Genomic DNA, 21,358 nt, shown 5'->3' with positions numbered 1-21,358 from the left:
AAAAGTCTCCAAGACCATGATGCAGAGAGGCCACAGCAGGGACTCAGTACAGTGTCGTGTGAAAGTTAAGGAGCTCCGACAAGCCTACCAGAAAACGAAAGAAGCAAACGGAAGGTCTGGGGCAGGGCTGCAAACATGCCGCTTCTACGCTGAGCAGCATGCAATTATAGGGGGGCCGCCACCATTACCCCACCGCTGACTGTGGATTCCGAGGAGGGGGTAATCTCAGCCATGCCTGAGGATTCTGCGGACGGGGAAGATGAGGAGGAGGAAGAGGAGGACGAGCTTGCAGAGAGCACACAGCACTCCGTTCTCCCCAACAGCCAGGACCTTTTTCTCAGCCTGACAGAAGTACCCTCCCAGCCCTCCCAAGGCGATATCCCAGACAATGAAGCCATGGAAGGGACCTCTGGTGAGTGTACCTTTGTAAATATAAAACATGGTTTAAAAGCAAGCGTTTTTTAATGATTAATTTGCCCTGAGGACTTGGGATGCATTCACGGCCAGTACAGCTACTGGAAAAGTCTATTAACGTGTCTGGGGATGGAGCGGAAATCATCCAGGGACATCTTCATGAAGCTCTCCTGGAGGTACTCCAAAAGCCTTTGCAGAAGGTTTCTGGGCAGAGCTGCTTTATTCCGTCCTCCATGGTAGGACACTTGACCACGCCATGCTAGTAGCAAGTAATCTGGTATCATTGCATGACAAAGCCTGGCAGCGTATGGTCCCGGTGTTTGCTGGCATTCAAGCAACATCTGTTCTTTATCTCACTGTGTTATTCTCAGGAGAGTGATATCGTTCATGGTAACCTCGTTGAAAAACAGGAATTTAATTAAGAGGACAGAGGTGGCCATTCCTGCTGGGCTGTTTGCCTATGGCTGAAAAAAAATCCTTCCCTGCAGTTAGCCAAGCAGTGGGAGGATGGGCGGGGGGGGGGGGTGATTGGCGCTGAGCTTTTTCACATTTGGCTAGCAGGTCTTGATCTTCCATGATACCAGCCACGCGGTGGGGGGAGGGGTAAAGCAATCATCCCAGAGAATTGGATGGGTGGGGAGTTTGGTTTCTACTGCTGCACGTTAACAGGAAAGCCGCAGCACTCAACGGGCTTTACTTGGTATGTGGGAAAGGAGGGTGCTGGATGTATGAACGCTGCAGAAGCCAAAAGACAATGGCTTACCATGGCCGCATGCAAACCGAATTCTGTTGCCCGGACCTGCATCTGTGATCTCTAACACCAAAGCCGCAGGCACTCAATATTAAGATGCAAAATGCGACCTTGTACTCAAATCACATGTGCTATGTAATGTGAATAGTGTTGTTCACTATGAAAGAGTATACCTGGTGGTGAGCTGGGGCCGGTTTGCAGCGGTTCGCAGGAACCGGTTGTTAAATTTAGAAGCCTTTTTAGAACCGGTTGTTCCAGGACAACCGGTTCTAAAAAAGCTTTTAAATTTAACAAAGGCTCGGGCAGCTGTCCACCCAGCCCCGGCCCCAGCTCATGCCCCCTCCTTCCCTGGACGCTCTGCCCTCCTTCTCCTCCCCTGCTTCCCGCGAATCAAATGTTTGCAGGAAGCCTGAAGCAACCATCAGGCAGGTAAGCTGGGCTGGGGGGGGGATGCGAGGAGGGCTCCAGCCCGGCTCGAGGAGTCAGGCTGCGCGGCGCCGGTGCCAGCCAAGCGGCTCTGGCCCAGGGAGTCGGGCCCCACTGCGCCAGTGCCGGTGCCGGCTGACTGGCTCTGGCCCGGCCCAGCCCAGCTCAGGGAGTCGGGTCCTGTGGCGCCGGCGCTGGACAAGCAGCTCCGGCCCGGCCCGGGGAGTCGGGCTCCATGGGACCGGTCCCGGTGCCGGCTGAGCGGCTCCGGTCTGGGGAGTCGGGCACCGCGGTGCCGGCGCCGGTCCCAGTGCCAGCCAAGCGGCTCCGGCCCTGCCCGGGGAGTCGGGCCCCGCAGCCCTGGCGCCGGTCCCGGTCCCGGCTGAGCAGCTCCGGCCCAGCCCGGCCCGGCCCAGGGAGTCGGGCCCTGTGGCGCTGGTGCCGGCCGAGTGGCTCTGGCTCGGGTAGTTGGGCCCAGCGGCGCCGGTCGTGGTCCTGGACGAGCGGACCCAGCCCCGGCCCCAGGCAGTGTGGTAAGGGGGCAAGGAGAAGGGAGGGGGTGTTGGAAGAGGGCATGGGAGTTCGGTGGGTTGTGGGGGGGTGGATAGGGGTCAGGGTGGTCAGAGGGAAGGGAACAGGGGGATTGAATGGGGGCAAGGGTCCTGGAGGGGCAGTCAGGAAGGAGCAGGGGTTGGATGTGATGGTGGGGGGCAGTCAGGGACAAAGAGAAGGGGTGGTTGGATGGGGCAGGGGTCCCAGGGGGCCATCAAGAATGAGAGGAGGGGTTAGATGGGGTGGCAGGGGGCAGTCAGGGGACAGGGAAGGGGGGTGGATGGGTCAGGGGTCCCTGGGGGTGTGTCAAGGAACATGGGGGGTTGGATGGGGCACGACCCCCCCCCCGTGCGGGGGGGCACGACCCCATTGTGAGGTGAGGAGGAGGGAACCTGTTGTTAATATTTTGGCAGCTCATCAATGAGTGTACCCATTGTTCTATAAAATGTATCTTTTTAAATACTTCTCTTCCTTTTTTCCCTCCCTCCTGCAGCTGCAAAGTTTTCAAGCCTCCTTCCTCCATCCCGAAGGCTATCTCAGATAAGGCGGTGGAAAAAAAGGACGCAAGATGAAATGTTCACTGAAATCATGGAATCGACCCGCAATAAAAGTTTTGGGCCCCACAATACAAGAAGGATGTGGATAATTTGGAGAGAGTCCAGCGGAGGGCAACAAAAATGATTAGGGGGCTGGAGCACATGACTTATGAGGAGAGGCTGAGGGAACTGGGATTGTTCAGTCTGCAGAAGAGAAGAATGAGGGGGGATTTGACAGCTGCTTTCAACTACCTGAAAGGGGGTTCCAAAGAGGATGGATCTAGACTGTTCTCAGTGGTAGAAGATGACAGAACAAGGAGTAATGGTCTCAAGTTGCAGAGGGGGAGGTTTAAGTTGGACATTAGGAAAAACTTTTTCACTAGTAGGGTGGTGAAGAACTGGAATGGGTTACCTAGGGAGGTGGTGGAATCTCCTTCCTTAGAGCTTTTTAAGGTCAGGCTTGACAAAGCCCTGGCTGGGATGATTTAGTTGGGGATTGGTCCTGCTTTGAGCAGGGGGTTGGACTAGATGACCTCCTGAGGTCCCTTCCAACCCTGAGATTCTATGATTCTATGACCTGCACATTTCCCAGAGTCACTACCTTTCCTAGCAGCAGCTTAGTGATTGCTTTGGCTACTTGCATCACAGCAGCCCCCACAGTAGATTTGCCCACTCCAAATTGATTCCTGACTGACCGGTAGCTGTCTGGAGTTGCAAGCTTCCACAGGGCTATTGCCACTCGCTTCTCAACTGTGAGGGCTGCTCTCATCTTGGTATTCTGGCGTTTCAGGGCAGGGGAAAGCAAGTCACAAAGTTCCATGAAAGTGCGCTTATGCATGCAAAACTTTCGCAGCCACTGGGAATTGTCCCACACCTGCAACACTATGCGGTCCCACCAGTCTGTGCTTGTTTCCCGGGCCCAAAATTGGCGTTCAGTGGCTAGAACCTGCCCCATTACCAGCAGGATCTCCAATGCGCCGGGGCCCGTGGTTTGAGAGAATTCTGTGTCCATATCCTCATCACTCTCGTCACCGCTCTGCCATAGCCGCCTCCTCCTTGCTTGGTTTTTCAGGTCCTGGTTCAGCATAGACTGCACGAGAATGCACGAGGTGTTTACAATGTCCATGATTGCTGTCTTGAGCTGAGCAGGGTCCATGCTTGCTGTGGTATGGTGTCTGCACAGTTCACCCAGGAAAAAAGGCGCAAAATGGTTGTCTGCCATTGCTTTCATGGAGGGAGAGGTGAGGCTGTACCCAGAACCACCAGCGCCAATGTTTTTTGCCCCATCAGGCACTGCGATCTCAACCCAGAATTCCAATGGGCGGGAGAGACTGCGGGAACTATGGGATGGCTACCCACAGTGCAACGCTCCAGAAATCGACGCTAGCCGATGCACACTGCCAAATTAATGTGCTTAGTGTGGCCGCGTGCACTCGACTTTATACAATCTGTTTCCAAATACCGGTTTCTGTAAAATCGGAATAATCCCATAGTGTAGACATATCCTCAGTATCAATTAATTTAAACAAAAAATGGGCATTCAGACCCCTTAGGCAGTTGTGAATACTCCAGCATTTCTATAAACACAGATCACTGAAGGGCAGTTCTGCCCTTTGCAACTGGAGAAAAAACTACAGCTGAGCACTTATACTGCAACAGAGAGTTCATTGCCCTATTTCTGTAGTGAAGCAGGATCTCAGGCAGAGCAAATCAGAGTGTAGATAAGTGCTAACCTTTCCATTTGCACAGCCACTGCTTTGCCCATCCACAGCTCCTACTCACAAGCACTGACTGGGGGGCAGAGTTGGGCCCTAACAAACCCCTCTCTTCTACTTTGCGTTCTGTTTTTCTTGCCAGCAGCCAAGTTCCGTATGTCGGTGCTCTCAGCCCAGCTCAGTGAGCCCCATACGAGTGTTTCAAACTGAGCCATGCAGAGCCCCAGGGAACAGTTCAGACTCACACATGCGATTGGGATCCCGGAGTGAGATCTAAAGGGCTGAAACCACTTGAAAATTCTTGGTTCAAACATGATCATAATTCCTTCAGCTCCCTCTTCACCCTCAGCACAGCTCCCACTGCCGGAAATGCCTCCGAACACTGAATCAAAGCCCCTTAATCCCTGTCTCTTTACTTTTGGTTTGTTTTTTAAATCTCTGTCTGTCTCTCACCAGGTTCCCTCCACCCCTCTCATTACATCACCTTTCGTTCTGCGTTGCCTCCAGAAGCAGTAACTGGCCAGGGCAGTGAGACCAGCCAGGAGAGGCAGGATCAGACCCAGAGCCACCGTCCAGGGATTGACCCTCGGGAAAAACAGCTCTGCAAGAGAAAGTGCCATTGAGCTGGGAGCAAACGCGCAGAATGAAGGCAGGACACTGCGACAGTGGTGACACTGGAACTACTTACAAGATTCTCACAGGGAAATACACAGGGAGATGTGGCTGCTTTGTGCTTTACTATTAAGCCAATGGAAGCCCAAGCTTTAGCCTGGTTACTGAACATGGTTAATTAATGGGAGGGGGTGTGTTGGGGCTAGGGAGGGGCTAGGGTGCAGCTCCATTATGCTACACCTATCCCCAACTGGCATAAGCTCAAGAAGTCCCTAGGTTGCAACATGCTCTAAGTGATCCCAAGGCTGTAGACTGGGGTTCAGCTTCATGGGAGAGTCTGGCCCAAAATATGCTAATACAGGATTTTAATAAAAACAAAACTTGAGCCTATAGATTCAGAGTAAAAATTCCTCCAGAGTCCTCTTCCCTGGGCCTTGGAGCAATGGCTGGCTAGAGGGCCCTTTGCTAAGTGGTGTATATTGAAAACTGTGTTAAAATTACAAGCTGACACTTGAAATACTGAGAGAATTCCTGGTTCTGCTTGCAGGCTGAAGGTCTCTTTTGGAAGCATACATCTGGGTCCTCTGCAGTCAGTCTGCAAAGAGCCAACCTAGAGCAGGGTGGGTTTGGTTCTGCCCTGCTGCCTTAGGGAGCAGCCTGCTTTGTCTCTCTCAGTATTTGGCTGTGGCATGTTAGAGTTCTGGATTCTTAGAAATAAAGCAGTGCTACATTGCAGCCTTTTAGGAAGAGTGTTTATGTGTGGTTTCAACTCTCTCTCTCTGTGCTGTGAACATAACAATTAGGTAATACTGGGCATACCAGCAGGGCAGCACTATGAGACCTCAGATGAATAGTGCTTTACAAATACAACAGTCTTACTATTACAGTGATGAAATAGTTATTCAGTATTAACCAAGTTATTTGGTGGATAATAATAAATAAAATCGCAACCTTTTTGTTCTAAAAATTAAGGTGCTCCTAGGTAAGATTTTGTTTCAGCCAATTTTGGGCCTCAACTTTTATTGCTGGTATTTTCAGATGTATTCTACGTAGCAATGCTCAGACCATATCCAGGGCTCTCTTGTGCTAGTCAGGAAAAATGACTTCATTAGCCAGATTTTCATAAATACTCAGCACCCAGCAGCTCTCACTGAGAACAGAGGAGAATTCCCTCCCCCACCCCCACTGAGAACTGTGATGTTCACAGCACACACAGAAGTTAGACACAAACATAAATACTCCTGCTGGAAGGTTGCAGCGTAACACAACTTTATGTCTTAGAGTCCAGAACCTTAATACAGATGAGATAACCGGCTCTGTGGATGAGGGGAAAGCAGTGGATGTGCTATTTCTGGACTTTAGCAAAGCTTTTGATACAGTCTCCCACAGTATTCTTGCCAGCAAGTTAAAGAAGTATGGGCTGGATGAATGGACGGTAAGGTGGATAGAAAACTGGCTAGATGGTCAGGCTCAACGGGTAGTGACCAATGGTTCCATGTCTAGTTGGCAGCCGGTATCAAGTGGAGTGCCCCAAGGATTGGTGCTGGGGCCGGTTTTGTTCAATATCTTCATTAACGATCTGGAGGATGGTGTGGACTGCACCCTTAGCAAGTTTGCAGATGACACTAAACTGGGAGGAGTGGTTGATACGCTGGAGGGTGGGGATAGGATACAGAGGGACCTAAAAAAATTAGAGAATTGGGCCAAAAGAAATATGCAGACTTCGACTCCCTCAGGGAACTGATGGGCAAGGTCCCCTGGGAGAATAACATGACGGGGAAAGGAGTCGAGGAAAGCTGGCTGTATTTTAAAGAATCCTTATTGAGGTTGCAGGAACAAACCATCCCGATGTGTAGGAAGAAAAGTAAATATGGCAGGCGACCAGCTTGGCTTAACAGTGAAATCCTTGCTCGTCTTAAACACAAAAAAAACAGCTTACAAGAAGTGGAAGATTGGACAAATAACCAGGGAGGAGTATAAAAGTATTGCTCAGGCATGCAGGAGTGAAATTAGGAAGGCCAAATCACACTTGGAGTTGCAGCTAGCCGGAGATGTTAGGAGTAACAAGAAGGGTTTCTTCAGGTATGTTAGCAACAAGAAGAAAGTCAAGGAAAGTGTGGGCCCCTTGCTGAATGAGGGAGGGAACCTAGTGACAGAGGATGTGGAGAAAGCTAGTGTACTCAATGCTTTTTTTGCCTCTGTCTTCACAGACAAGGTCAGCTCCCAGATAGCTGCACTCTGCAGCACGGTATGGGGAGTAGGTGACCAGCCCTCTGTGCAGAAAGAAGTAGTTCGGGACTATTTAGAAAAGCTGGACAAGCACAAGTCCATGGGGCCGGATGCACTGCATCCGAGGGTGCTAAAGGAGTTGGCAGATGAGATTGCAGAGCCATTGGCCATTATCTTTGAAAAATCATGGCGATCGGGGGAGGTCCCGAATGACTGGAAAAAGCTAATGTAGTGCCCATCTTTAAAAAAGGGAAGAAGGAAGATCCAGGGAACTACAGGCCATTCAGTCTCACCTCAGTCCCTGGAAAAATCATGGAACAGGTCCTCAAGGAATCAATTCTGAACCACTTGAAGGAGGGGAACGTGATCAGGAACAGTCAGCATGGATTCACCAAGGGCAAGTCATGCCTGACTAACCTCATTGCCTTCTATGATGAGATAACCGGCTCTGTGGATGAGGGGAAAGCAGTGGATGTGCTATTTCTGGACTTTAGCAAAGCTTTTGATACAGTCTCCCACAGTATTCTTGCCAGCAAGTTAAAGAAGTATGGGCTGGATGAATGGACGGTAAGGTGGATAGAAAACTGGCTAGATGGTCAGGCTCAACGGGTAGTGATCAATGGTTCCATGTCTAGTTGGCAGCCGGTATCAAGTGGAGTGCCCCAAGGATTGGTGCTGGGGCCGGTTTTGTTCAATATCTTCATTAACGATCTGGAGGATGGTGTGGACTGCACCCTTAGCAAGTTTGCAGATGACACTAAACTGGGAGGAGTGGTTGATACGCTGGAGGGTAGGGATAGGATACAGAGGGACCTAGACAAATTAGAGGATTGGGCCAAAAGAAATATGATGACGTTCAACAAGGACAAGTGCAGAGTCCTGCACTTAGGATGGAAGAATCCCATGCACTGCTACAGACTAGGGACCGAATGGCTGGGCAGCAGTTCTGCAGAAAAGGACCTAGGGGTTACGGTGGACGAAAAGATGAATATGAGTCAACAGTGTGCCCTTGTTGCCAAGAAGGCTAATGGCATTTTGAGTTGTATAAGTAAGGGCATTTCCAGCAGATCGAGGGATGTGATCATTCCCCTCTATTCAGCACTGGTGAGGCCTCATTTGGAGTACTGTGTCCAGTTTTGGGCCCCACACTACAAGAAGGATGTGGATAAATTGGAGAGAGTCCAGCAGAGGGCAACAAAAATGATTAGGGGCTGGAGCACATGACTTATGAGGAGAGGCTGAGGGAACTGGGATTGTTTAGTCTGCAGAAGAGAAGAATGAGGGGGGATTTGATAGCTGCTTTCAACTACCTGAAAGGGGGTTCCAAAGAGGATGGATCTAGACTGTTCTCAGTGGTAGAAGATGACAGAAAAAGGAGTAATGGTCTCAAGCTGCAGAGGGGGAGGTTTAGGTTGGACATTAGGAAAAACTTTTTCACTAGTAGGGTGGTGAAGAACTGGAATGGGTTACCTAGGGAGGTGGTGGAATCTCCTTCCTTAGAGGTTTTTAAGGTGAGGCTTGACAAAGCCCTGGCTAGGATGATTTAGTTGGGTTTGGTCCTGCTTTGAGCAGGGGGTTGGACTAGATGACCTCCTGAGGTCCCTTCCAACCCTGAGATTCTATGATTCTATGAAACCAGAGAGGTGGGTTGCTCCCTAAGGCAGTGGGCACAACTCACCCCACCTTGCTTTATGGTAGCTCGTCTATAGGCACAGTTAGGCAGGCTGGGGTGTAAATCCACCTCGCACTAGTCTGCTGTGCCCAGGGCTGGTGCAAGAATGCTTCACGCCCTAGGCAAAACTTCCACCTTGCGCCCTCCCCCGTCCCCGAGCCCCCGCCCTGAGGCACCCACCCCATGGCAGCTCCCCCCCTCCGCCCTGAGGCACCCCCCCTGTGGCAGCTCCCCACCCTGAGGCACCCCTGCCACCCCAGCTCACCCATCCCGCCTCCTGCCCGAGCACACCGTCACTGCTTCACTTCTCCCGCCTCTCAGACTTGCAGGGCCAATCAGCTTAGGCGCCGCAAGCCTGGGAGGTGGGAGAAGTGAAGCAGCCACGGCGTGCTCGGGCAGGAGGCGAGGCAGGGGTGAGCTGGGGCTTGGAGTTCCCCTGCGTGCCACCTCCCCCCCATACTTGCTGCAGGCGGCCCTCCCCACACTCTCCTGCCCCAGCTCCCTCCGCCTAAATGCTGGCGGCGATGGGGGCGGACGAAGATTCAGCTGCCACGGTCGCTGCCGAAGAAAATGCCGCCCCCCAAATCCTAGCGCCTTAGGCGACTGCCTAGGTCACCTAAATGGTTGCACCAGCCCTGGCTGTGCCTTAACTGGCTGTGTGCACCCTGCTGCACTGCACTAAAAGTTCCCTGGTGGACCTTGATCTGTTCCTTTTTCAAAGTGGGGCAGATGAATGTGCACATGTAGCAGGGTCCACATGGACAGTTAGTGTGCAGATTTACACCCCAGTTTGCAGGGACAGTCTAACCACTAGGCGAACGCCTCACCAAGATTTGGGGGTGCCAAAAAGCGGTGTCCAGCGTCACGGAAGTCAGCTGACTGGGGCAGGGTGGGGAGTGAGGCCTCCATAACAAACCCGCCCCTGCAGCAAGGGGCACCGTGCAGGACGGTCAGTGGGAATCTGTGGTGGAGCAAGGAGGAGACAGCCAGCTGGGTGCGGCAACCAGCGCGGCCGAGGGATGGAACCGTTGCGGGAGGCAGGATGCAGTCCTGAGCTCAGGTGAGCTTTGCCCTCTAACACGCCGCGCCTGGGGCCAGGTGCAGCCACCTCCTGGGGTGAAGGAAAGTGAAACTAAACCCTGCAGCGCTATGGAGGGGAAAGGGCTGGTACAGGTGTCACTTCCAAACACTGACCCCGCCCACCCCCAGTGGCACTGTGCCAATGCGGGGAGCCAGCCCTGATCCCCAAGGAGATCCTCACCTGCTCCCTGGGAGAGCCGGGCTCTGCCCTCCTTGCCCCTGGGTCACCCCCTGAAGGCGAAGTTCTCAGAGCCTGGGAACATTTAGAGACCCTGTGAGCTGGGGGCATTCTCAGCCTCCTCCTTGCTCATAGGTTTCCCTGGGCCAGAAGGGACCGTTGTGATATCTCCTCTGACCCCCTTGTATTAATTCTAATGAACAATGCCACATTATGCAGTATTCATTTTTTAAAGTTTATAACAAGCAATGCTCCAGGGGGAGAGAGGAGGGGGTGGGCACAAAGTGGAAGTTTCACCTAGGGTGCAAAATATCCTTGCACAGGCCCTGCCAGTTTGCCACAAACTAACTGTTCCTGTAGACAAGCCCTGATTCTGCTCACATGCTTTGCTACAGAGCCCTCTAGCCTGCAAACAGGACCTGGAAACCCCCAACTCCTAAAGTGACAGCTTGCAATTGCAACACAGTTCTCAGTACAGCACAAGAACAAAGGAGAATTCCCTCCCCCTCCCACACTGAGAAGAAGGATGATTGCTGGGTACTGAGCTGTTATGAAAATCTGGCCAATGGCGCCCCAGCCTTCAAGGTGCTAAACTCCCTCAGCTCCTACTGGAGTCAAAGGGTACGTCTACACTGCAATTAGCACCCACAGCTGGCCTGTGCCAACTGACTCAGGCTCAGGGGGCTCCGGCGAAGAGGCTGTTTAATTGCAGTGGAGACTTTCAGGATCAGACTGAAGCTCAAGCTCTGGGAACCTCCCACCTCACAGGGTCCTAGAGCCTGGTCTCCAGCCCAAGCCTGAATGTCTACACTGCCATTTAACAGCCCCTTAGCTGTAGCCCGTTAGCCTGAGCCAGCTGGCACAGGGCACCAGCAGGTGTCTAATTTCAGTGTAGACATCTCCAAAGAGAACTGAGGTTGCTCAGGACTTTCCAAGATGTGCTTAGCATCTTGAAGGTTCAGGCCAATGAATAGGACACAGTGATAAATACTCTCTGCAAGACTCAGTCTACCCATGTGCAGCATGGACGGGCACTGACCTGCTATGGAAATTGCCGACTCTCTCTCCTGATTGAGTCGGGGGTTCCTGACACAGCAGGACACTTTCTGGTTGGACTCTTCTGTTAGAACAATGGCAATTTCAGTTTGAAACAGGCCATTGGCCTCTGGGGTTATTTCTTCAGAGGCTGATGGTAAGAGCTGCCCTTGGTGATCTCTCCACTGAGCCTTGGGCTCTGGGTACCATCCAGATGATTGACACACCACCTGGATCCCTCCATCCTGATGTCCCTCCACAGAGATGACAGGAGCAGAGCCCAAATCTACAGAAGAAATAAATGAACTTGTGATAATCTGACAGTGCCCAGTAATGAGCCAAAAGCTTTATTACACTGTTATCAAAAGCCATTTCCTATTAAACTAATAATCGAGTGTGAGTCCACAAGTACACCTGATCAGTTAATCTGGCCAGATTCATATTTGATACACAGTAAAATTAATATTATATTAGGGCTTTTCTATGCACAAATTTGCTCCAGTTTAGTTAGACTGGTTTAGTTAATCAAGTGCAAATTCCTCTGTGGACACTCTTAAATCAAGAAGGAATTAACTCAAGCTAAATCAATATAAGCCATTTCCAAACCCATCTAAGTGTTCATAGAGAGGTTTGCATTAGTTCATCGAAAGCAGTGAATGTGTATGTGTAAGCAGAGTCAGAATGAGCTCTCCCCTAACATCTGGTGGTGAGCTGTGGAAAAGGACTTCAGGGACTGATCTCATTTGCATGGGCACACCCACCCTGCCTAGCATGATGCTTGCCCAAATGGTCACTTTGGCTACTGTGGGATCCCCAGTCTCTTTGTTATTGGGGCAGGAGTAATAAAGGGTTGTTATCCTGGTTGAGTGAATCAAGGACAGCAGACCTGTACTTGACATTTTCTGACTGAGAGACTCACCCACAACTAAGCAGCACTCCAAAGCCCATTTTGTTGAGAGAAGGTGGGGATAGGTATTTGTACTGCCTGGCCCATGAGGGTGTGAAACATGATTTTGACCGTTTCTCTCTCCACTGTGTAATAACAGAACTAATTTAGACTTAATTAAGAGTCTAGTTATATGTTGTAAAGCTGAATTTACTAATACCTAGGTCTAAGCATTAGACCTATTTGGGCTAGGGGTTCTGATGCAAAAAGACTATCCAGTGTGCACCACCAGTGAGGTTCCCCTACTAACACCTGAAATCACTGAGAGCTGTTGTGGGCCGTTTTTGAATGGCTAGTGGAGAGGTGTGGCCAACAGAGTGGTTGGTGGAGAGGTGCAGCAATTGGCCAGTGGGGGTTGGGGGGGCAAGTAAGGGCCTGAGTAGTGGAGCATGTAAGGTGCCTCCATACCTTTCCCCCCCTTCCATGCAGGCTGGGAGGTGAACTCTGCAAATGAACTTCTGAACTCTGGGGCTGCACTGACCAAGGACAGCAACTGTGAGTGGAGTGACTTTTGGGTCACTCAACTTAAGAACCAAAAGGGGAAGAACATGGCCCAACCTACTTGAGGGTGGGTCTTCTGATTCATGGTTTATGTTTATGAACCTTATCCGTGGTGTTTCCCCAAAATAATGCCACATTGTTTCTCTCCTTCATTAAAAAGTTTTTGCTACACTCAGACTCTGTGCTTGCGAGAGGCATGGGTGGCAGGTTTGTAGAAATGTTGGTGGTGCCAAGAACCCGCCCCCACCCAGTTCCGCCCACCCCAAACTCTGACACCCCACCTGCCTAAGGCTCTGGGAGGGGGGTTGGGTGTGGGGAGGAGGTCTGGGGTTCAGGTCCTGGGCTGGGGAATAGGGTGCAGGAGGGGTGCAGGGTGCAGGATCTAGGATCGAGTTTGGGTACTGGGTGCAGGCTCCGGGCCGGGGCAGGGAGTGGGTGTGCAGGAGGGGGTGAGGGGTGCAGGCTCTGGGATGGAGTTTGGGGGTGGGAGGTGGTACAAAAGGAGGGGGTGCAGGCTTTGGGAGGGAGTTTGAGGGCAGGAGGGGGTGTGTGGGACGGGGGAGGGGGTACACACTGTGGGAGGGAGTTTGGGGATAGGAGGGGGTGCAGGGATGAGGCCTGTGGGGCTGAGGATGAAGGGTTCGTGATGCAGGAGGGGGCTCAGGGATGGAGCAGAGGATTAGGGTGCGGGGGGATGAGGGCTCTGGCTGGGGATGAGGGGTTAGGGGCGTTGGAGAGGCTCAGGGCTAGGGCGGAAGGGCAGGGTAAGGGCAGCCTGCCCTGCCATTATTGGTTGGGGGGCACTAGGACCCTGGGGCAGCAGACAGCAGTTGCTGCCGGGAGGAATGTCCTACTCCAGCAGCACAAGAAGGCAGGGGAGAGGCGCGCGCTGGTTTCTTTCGGGGGGTGGCAGGCGGAGGCCAGGGCCCACTCCAGGCAGGACGCGGTGGTGTGCGGGGGAGACCCATGGGGGCTGGGGGCCCCCAGGCAGGGCCGGGAGACTGACCCAGCTCCAAATATTGGGGGAGCTCGGCCCCCGGCCCTGAATATTGCTGGAGCTCGGGCACCACAAAAGAATATAACCCGCTGCCTATGGCGAGAGGGGAAGTATTACCTCTTGGAGGTGCCCGGGGCGGTGACGTGTAATTGTCCCAGGTCACTGGGTGGGGGCTCGAGATGATTTTGCATTGTGTTATTGAAAAGGAACGCCTAGATACTGCACCCGGCCCTTGTTGCTTCCAGCTCTGACGGGCAGGGGTTACATATGTGTAGACAAGCCTTAAATTAATTCACAGATAAAAAACCTTGCAATAGGGGAGTTTGGATTGGGTTGGCAGTGCCTTGTACCCTTCCAGAATGCAGAAATGGGTAGCAGAAAACAGGTACCTCTGAAAGCCAAGAAATACAGTCAGCAAAAGAGAAACACAAACACTAGATAGAATCACAGAATCATTAGAATATTAGGGTTGGAAGATACCTCAGGAGGTCACCTAGTCCAATCCCCTGCTCAAAGCAGGATCAACACCAACTAAATCATCCCAGCCAGGGCTTTGTCAAGCTGGGACTTAAAAACTTCTAAGGAAGGAGATTCCACCACCTCCCTAGGTAACCCATTCCAGTGCTTCACCGCCCTCCTAGTGAAATAGTGTTTCCTAATATCCAACCTAGACCTCCCTCACTGCAACTTGAGACCATTGCTCCTTGTTCTGTCATCTGCCATCACAGAGAGCAATCTAGCTCCATCCTCTTTGGAACCAAGGGCACCACTGGGGGGTGGGGCTGCTCCCCCCCCCCCACGTTTCCTACCAGGATGCTGTCTCCTGCCTCTCCCCTCATTAGCCAAGGGTGAGAGGAATGCAGGCAGCTTGTATCTTTGCTTTACTCCCCTCCCCCACACGGAGTGTGGGATGCCCGCTCATCAAGCAGAACAATTAAAGGCTCAGCCCCTGCAAACTTCTGTAAGGATGAGAGTAAACATCACCTCCATGAAATTCACTGATCCTACTCAGGGCTGGGAGCTTCTGCAGCACTTTTTTTCCAAATTCAAAACAAACAAGCTCGGGGAGTCAGTGTGCTTATGTCAGAAGAGCAAACCCCCTCCTTGTGACACCAGTAGACAGGGCTGCTCAGTGGGCGGGGAAGTCTGGCTGCTGCACAATGAGGTTAGAAGCCCAGCTTTGGATGTCAGTGCTTCACACCACAAACATTGCTTAAATTACACTTAAAACTTTCCCATTTTTTACAACTCTCTAATTTTGTAGTGAAACGTCCACACTGGGCACTGCCATTATTCTGCTGTTTGGTCCCACTTGTCTATGGGAGTCTTTCATTTGCCAAGCAATGGGCTTTGGGTCAGATCATCAAGTCCAGTTCCCTGCACTCATGGCAGGACCAGCACCATCCAGAACATCCCTGACAGGTGTTTGTCTAACCTACTCTTAAAAATCTCCTATGATGGCGATTCCACAACCTCCCTAGACAATTTATTCCAATGCTTAAACCACCCTGACAGTTAGGAAGTTTTTCCTAAGGTCCAACCTAAACCTCCCTTGCTCCCACTGCTTCTTGTACTATTGTCAGAGGTTAAGAACAAGTTTTCTCCCTCATCTATTCTTCTATTTAGTCCCAGTTGTCTGTGAGAGTCATTCCTTGAACTACACTGGGCTTTGGGTCAGGTTACCAGGTAAGGCCATATAGGCTGTTACACACAAATACTGATTCCTTGGTGAATAACTTAATCTTACCAAATCTCCCCAGGACTGCACTTTTCTCCTTTAAGAGTAACTGCTGCCCTTAAGCAGTCATTTTATAGCCTGTGTCTGCTGTGCTGTACATCCTTCTCTTCCAACTGGTAAGTAATCTTAGCTCCTGTTTACTTACTCTTTAATATTTCTGAGGGTGCCAGACTCTCACTAACTTGAGTACAGTCCGTGAATTTCATTGACATGATGTTTACTCTCAAAGCCTTCCAACTTAATCCTTTGTATTTATCATTTTGTACAAACCCTTCAGTGCACATAAACTAAAACCAATCTGAACAATTTATAAGATTTGGCTGCCAAAATTTATTATAGTCTAGATCCATGCTGCTAACATCCATCATTTAATTATATAGTGGCTTTTTAAGATTTTTTTTTTAAGTTTGGTACCTCAGCTACTCTTGAGCCATCATTAATTTCATCCACCCCCTTTTCATTTGTTAATTAATGCAAATACTTTCTCTCTAATGCTACTTTCCCCCTTGACAAACTTTTAAATTTTCATCTTAATTCAACTCCTTTATGTTAAGAGTGAAAGGCCAAGTTATAACAAATAATCTGAACATTTATTTCATGATAAAATAGAAAGATCTCCAAAAATATCATGTCTATTAATAATCTAGAGATCATGCAGCAACTGTTCTGGCCTTGTATATGATGGAAACCACTTCAAGCCAGGGGGTGCTGCATCCCCAGTAGCCCTAGTTCCAGCACTTAAAACTTATTTTTAAAGGCTACGTATCTGACTGAAAATAGTTCTTAGACCAAGAGTCCTGGGCAGTGTTTGAAACCCAAACATTGGAGCATTAGGACATTGAAAGTGAAATGAATTAAAGCTGTAGAACTGATTTTTTTTCAGTGTCTACACTTAGATAAATGCAGAAAGTAAAGCACAGCCAGGCTGCAAGAGCCATGCTGCAGAATAGAAAACCTGGAATCGTTCCTTGCTAGGAAGAAACAAGGATGAGCTGCCACCACCACAAACATTGCTTAAATTACAGTAAAACTTTCCAATTTTTTCTAACTCTAATTTTGTAGTGAAATGGCCACACTGGGCACTGCCATTTTTCTATCATTTGGTCCCACTTGTCTGTGGGAGTCTTTCCTTTGCCAACAATGGGCTTTGGGTCCGGTCCATCAGCCACAAACAACGATTCCCCTGGGAATGTCTGGATTTTACCAAATCTCCCCAAAGTGGGGTTGCACTTTTCTATTCTAGGACCTTTTCCCCAGATACCTTTTGAGGAGCTGCTACCCCCAAGTAGCCATTTTGTAGCTTTCTGCTGTATCTTCCCTTCCAGCTGCTAAATATTCGTATTTCCTGTTGGATTTACTGTTTAACATCTGTGAGGGTGGCAGAGTCTCACAAGCTTGAGTGCTATTGGTGAATTTCACAGAGGTGATGTTTACTCACTCAAATCCTTACAGCAACACACTAGAAACCTCCTTCTAACTTAACCCTTTGTGTTTATTATAACTATTTGTATAAACCCTTCAGTGAACATAAACCTAAACCAATCTGAACAATTTGTATGATTTGGCTGCCAAAATTTGTTATAGATCTATATGCTGCTAACATCCATCATTTAATTATACTCTAGATAGTGATTCTTTTTAAAGGTATAGACCGTAGTGGTAATAAAAATAATGTTTAAATAACTATATTGGGCTACTTTTGAAATGACTGTGGATTACTGATGAAGTAAAAAATAGCCCTGGGAATCATGGTTAAAGCCCCGCCCCCCACCAAAATCTGAAATAATGCCCCTGTTTGGAACCTCCCTTCAGGTAGTTGAAGGCTGCTATCAAATCCCCCCTCACTCTCCTCTTCTGCAGACTAAATAAGCTCAGTTCCCTCAGCCTCTCCTCATAAGTCATGTGCCCCAACCCCCTAATCATTTTTGCTGCCCTCCGCTGGACTCTCTTCAATTTCTCCACATCCCTTCTCTAGTGGGGGACCCAAAACTGGACACATTACTCCAGATGTGGCCTCACCAGTGCCGAATAGAGAGGAATAATCACTTCCCTCGATCTGCTGGCAATGCTCCTACTAATGCAGCCCAATATGCAGTTAGCATTCTTGGCAACAAGGGCACACTGTTGACTCATATTCATCTTCTCATCCACTGTAATCCCCAGGTCCTTTTCTGCACAACTACTGCTTAGCCAGTCGGTCCCCAGCCTGTAGCAGAGCTTGGGATTCTTCTGTCCTAAGTGCAGGACTCTGCACTTGTCCTTGTTGAACCTGATCAGATTTGTTTTGGCCCAATCCTCCAATTTGTCTAGGTCACTCTGGACCCTATCCCTACCCTCCAGCGTATCTACCTCTCCTCCTAGCTTAGTATCACTGCAAACTTGCTGAGGGTTCAATACATCCCATCATCCAGATCATTAATGAAGATGTTGAACAAGACCAGCCCCAGGACCGACCCTTGGGGCACTCCACTTGATATCGGCTGCCAACTAGACATCAAGCCATTGATCACTACCCGTTGAGTCTGACGATCTAGCAGCTTTCTATCCACCTTACAGTCCATTCATCCAAGCCATACTTTTTTAATTTGCTGGCAAGAATACTGTGGGAGACCATATCAAAAGCTTTGCTAAAATCAACATATATCACATCCACCCCTTTCCGCATATTCACAACGCCAGTTAACTCATCATAGAAGGCAATCAGGTTGGTCAGGCACTATATGTCCTCAGTGAATCCATGCTGACTGTTCCTGATCACCTTCCTCTCCTCCAAGTGCTTCAAAATGGATTCCTTGAGGACCTGCTCCATGATTTTGTCAGGGACTGAAGTGAGGCTGCAGTTCTCTGGGTTCCCTGGGTTCTCTTTCTTCCTTTTTTTAAAGATGGGCACTATATTTGCCTTTTTCCAACTGACCAGGACCTTCCCCAATCGCCATGAGTTTTCAAAGATAATGGCCAATGGCTTTGCAATCACATCAGCCAACTCCCTCAGCACCCTCGGATGCATTAGATTCAGTCCCATGCACTTGTGCATGTCCAGCTTTTGTCAATAGCCCTTAACCTGTTCTTTCACCACTGAGGGCTGCTCACCTCCTCCCCATACTATGTTGTCCAGGAAAGCAGTCTGAATGAAATGCTGAGTTAAAGTCAGGCCTCCCACAAAGAGGTGAAAGTACGCCATGCCGGACTGGATTGGCTTCCGCAACAGTGATTTAAAGGGCCCAGGGCTCCGGCTGCTGAGGAGAGCCCTGGGCCCTTTAAATCACTGCTGGAGCCCTGCCACCCCGGGGTAGCAGTGTCAGGGGTCCCACGGTAATTTAAAGAGCCCGGAGTGCCACGGCGGCCAAAGCCCCAGACCCTTTAATTCACCCCTGAGCCCCGGGGCTCCCAGCCACCTCTGCAGCTGGTAGTTCCAGGATGATTTAAAGGCCCTCGGGCTCTCAGCCACAGTCGGAACCCCAGAACCTTTAAATATTGAAAGGCCCCTCCTCTTCCGGTTGAGGCCATGTCTCTTCTGATTGAGGCCATGCCCCTGCTCAGGACTCCAGGGTACTGGTAAGAACTTTAAATTACTTTCATCCCTGCTCCCACACCAGATCACACTTGGATTTTTTTAGTATTGACAAGCTAAACTGAAATACAATTCTCTTAATCTGAAGCAAGAGTCTTGTAACCAGGTGTGAATTCAAACAGGTTTCATTATTTGGTGTCAGTGTGTATGCAGAGAGGCCCTAAGGGAGTTTGGAAATTTCACACAGACCAGCCTAGAGAGGGAAACAACCTCCCAGGAGACACAGAGAAGGGATGGGTGTCTGGAGCCTTCCCCATGGGATTCTTGCCCAGAAGAGCACAGGCTACTGTATCTTCTCCCAGCAGGGGTGTGACTCACAAGGCTTTGGTCCAACAGACTCATGAGAAATGCCCAAGAGCCACAGACAAGAACTGAGGTTAAAGGGCCTATGGTGCACATTATATGTAACCCCCCATCACATCCCCCATGCTTCAGTGTCTGTTCCTTTTAAACAGTTCACTGATTCCAGCTAGTCAGGGACTAGCAGGTGTAAGGTCTGGGGGACTTTTCCTGCAGCCACATTAGGAGAGCAGCAGCCATGAGCCAAAAAGGAGAAAGTCCCATTGTCTCAAAGTGTATGCACCAGTGCTCTTTTATTCTTGTGCCAGTTCCCACCATCTGCTATATGCACTTTATACACTGTCTTCAGGCCAACACCCTGGGGGACCACTAACTTCCCCAGCTAGCAGGGATCTAAAGCCACATGCTTTCCTCCCCACCTCCCAGCTTCCTCCCTGCCAGCTTTATACAGCCAGCTGGCGAATCAGGCCTGCAGGTGCCCACGCTCAAGTAATCAGGGCGCAGTCTCCCCTGCCAGCCTCAACTAATTCCCCTTAATTGGAGCAGGTTAATCTCCTGGCCAGCACCCTGTTACACCCATCCTCACATTCCATCTAAATTACATCAAAACAATGTAATATTGGGCTGTTAAGAAGGAGATCCTGTCCTAATAGTACCCGCCATCATCAGATAAACCAGGAATTTCTTAAGATGTTTAAAGAAAACTTTGCCTGATGGCCTCCTGTCTGGCACGGAATCACTTATCAACAGTTGTGGATGGGAAACCTCTACTTCTTTATTGTTTTGCCTCTATTGTCCCCACTTCTCTATTGTTTATCTGTCTGGTTTCTATCTGGTTCTTTGATTGTTTCTGCCTGTTGCATAACTGATTTTGCAAGACTTAAAACAACTAAGGTTCTGGGGTATGATTGGTTAAAGAATTGTTTCACAGTATGCTAGGAATGATCAAAGAATATTTTGTAATATTTTAGTAAAATGATTGGTTAAGGTACAACTAAGCAGGACTCAAGTTTCACTATGTAACCTAGGGTCCAAGAAGACCAGCAGAAGGAACAGAAGAAGAAAAGACCTGGAAGAAAAAGAAGGAACTCGCTTGTAAGACACAGGCTAAGATCAGAGCTGCTACAAATCTTCTGCATGACCATGATGGGCAGTGAACAAGGGTTAGCCGGGGCTTGACCTCCTCCGGGGCACCGGGGAGCCACACCGGCTCACTACACACAGTTGTCGTTCGGGGGGAATTAGTCTATCTGCGGGGGTCTCCCTCGGCAGCCCTTGTAGTAACTGAAACAAACACCGTGAGCCCAGGCCCTGGGTCAGGGCGGGCAACAATGAGTCAGGGGCTCAGGCCCTCAGGCAGGTCTGAGCAGGAGCAGTACACTTAGTAGCAAGCCCAGGCCCTAGGTCTGGGCGGGGCAATAGAGCCAGGAGCTCAGGACCTCAGGCAGGGCTGAGCAATAACAACAGGCCCAAACCTCCTCAGGTCTGGGGGAGGGGGAGACTGCCACCCGTGAGTGGGGTGGCAGGGGGGCTGCAGGCCCGCCCACTCCTCTGTGTCCCAGCCTGGGGCCCTAGCAGTGGCAGAAGACCCGCTGCTCAGTCAGTGGGGATCCTGGCTGCAACACACTGACCTGGGCTCTGGCAGTGCTGCCCCCGAGCTACTTCCAAACTCCCCCTCTGGTCGTACTGGGTCCAGGTGTTATCCTCTGGGGGGTCCAGGACCATGGGTTCTTCGGGGCAGTGGGCAATCGGCGGGCATGGCAACTCCTCTGGGTAGCGGTCACAGGGCAGGTCCAGGAACTCCTCCAGGTAGTGGGCACAGGGCAGGCCCGGCCAATCCTGGCAGCTGCCTTGGGCCACGGGGTTTTCCCAGTCGCGGGCTAGGCTGGCGACGTCTGGTCTCTCCGGCGGCTGGGGCCTTACTGAGCTCTGAGGGCTGGCCTTTATTTTTCTGGGTCGCCTCTGACCCTCTGAGGGACGGGGTCTGAGCTCCCTAGCTCTGCCCACTCCGGCCTCCGGACAGGCTCTTCCTCCTCCAGGGCAGCAGGGAGCCACACCACCTGACAACATACCCCCCCCCCCCAAGTCTGGCTCCTGCTCGTCAG

The 21,358-nt window shown here is 50.5% G+C and overlaps 2 protein-coding genes across 3 annotated transcripts in view; both read right to left on the bottom strand.

The window, feature by feature from the left end:
* Positions 1-21,358, bottom strand: part of LOC123345197 (butyrophilin subfamily 1 member A1-like) — a 651,080-nt gene that overhangs the window by 112,757 nt on the left and 516,965 nt on the right. The gene's annotated exons all lie outside the window — the stretch shown is intronic.
* LOC123345204 (butyrophilin subfamily 1 member A1-like) overlaps positions 1-21,358 on the bottom strand; it is an 81,112-nt gene that overhangs the window by 17,294 nt on the left and 42,460 nt on the right. The window contains exons 4-5 of the mRNA XM_044981913.1: positions 11,205-11,486; positions 4,879-4,995 (exon numbers count right to left, since the gene is read on the bottom strand). Coding sequence (XP_044837848.1) covers positions 4,879-4,995; positions 11,205-11,486 — 399 coding nt within the window. The remainder of the gene's footprint in view (positions 1-4,878; positions 4,996-11,204; positions 11,487-21,358) is intronic.

Source organism: Mauremys mutica, chromosome 12 (assembly GCF_020497125.1).
Source record: "Mauremys mutica isolate MM-2020 ecotype Southern chromosome 12, ASM2049712v1, whole genome shotgun sequence".
Taxonomy (NCBI): Eukaryota; Metazoa; Chordata; order Testudines; family Geoemydidae; genus Mauremys; species Mauremys mutica.
This window is presented reverse-complemented; position numbering and strand designations above follow the sequence as displayed.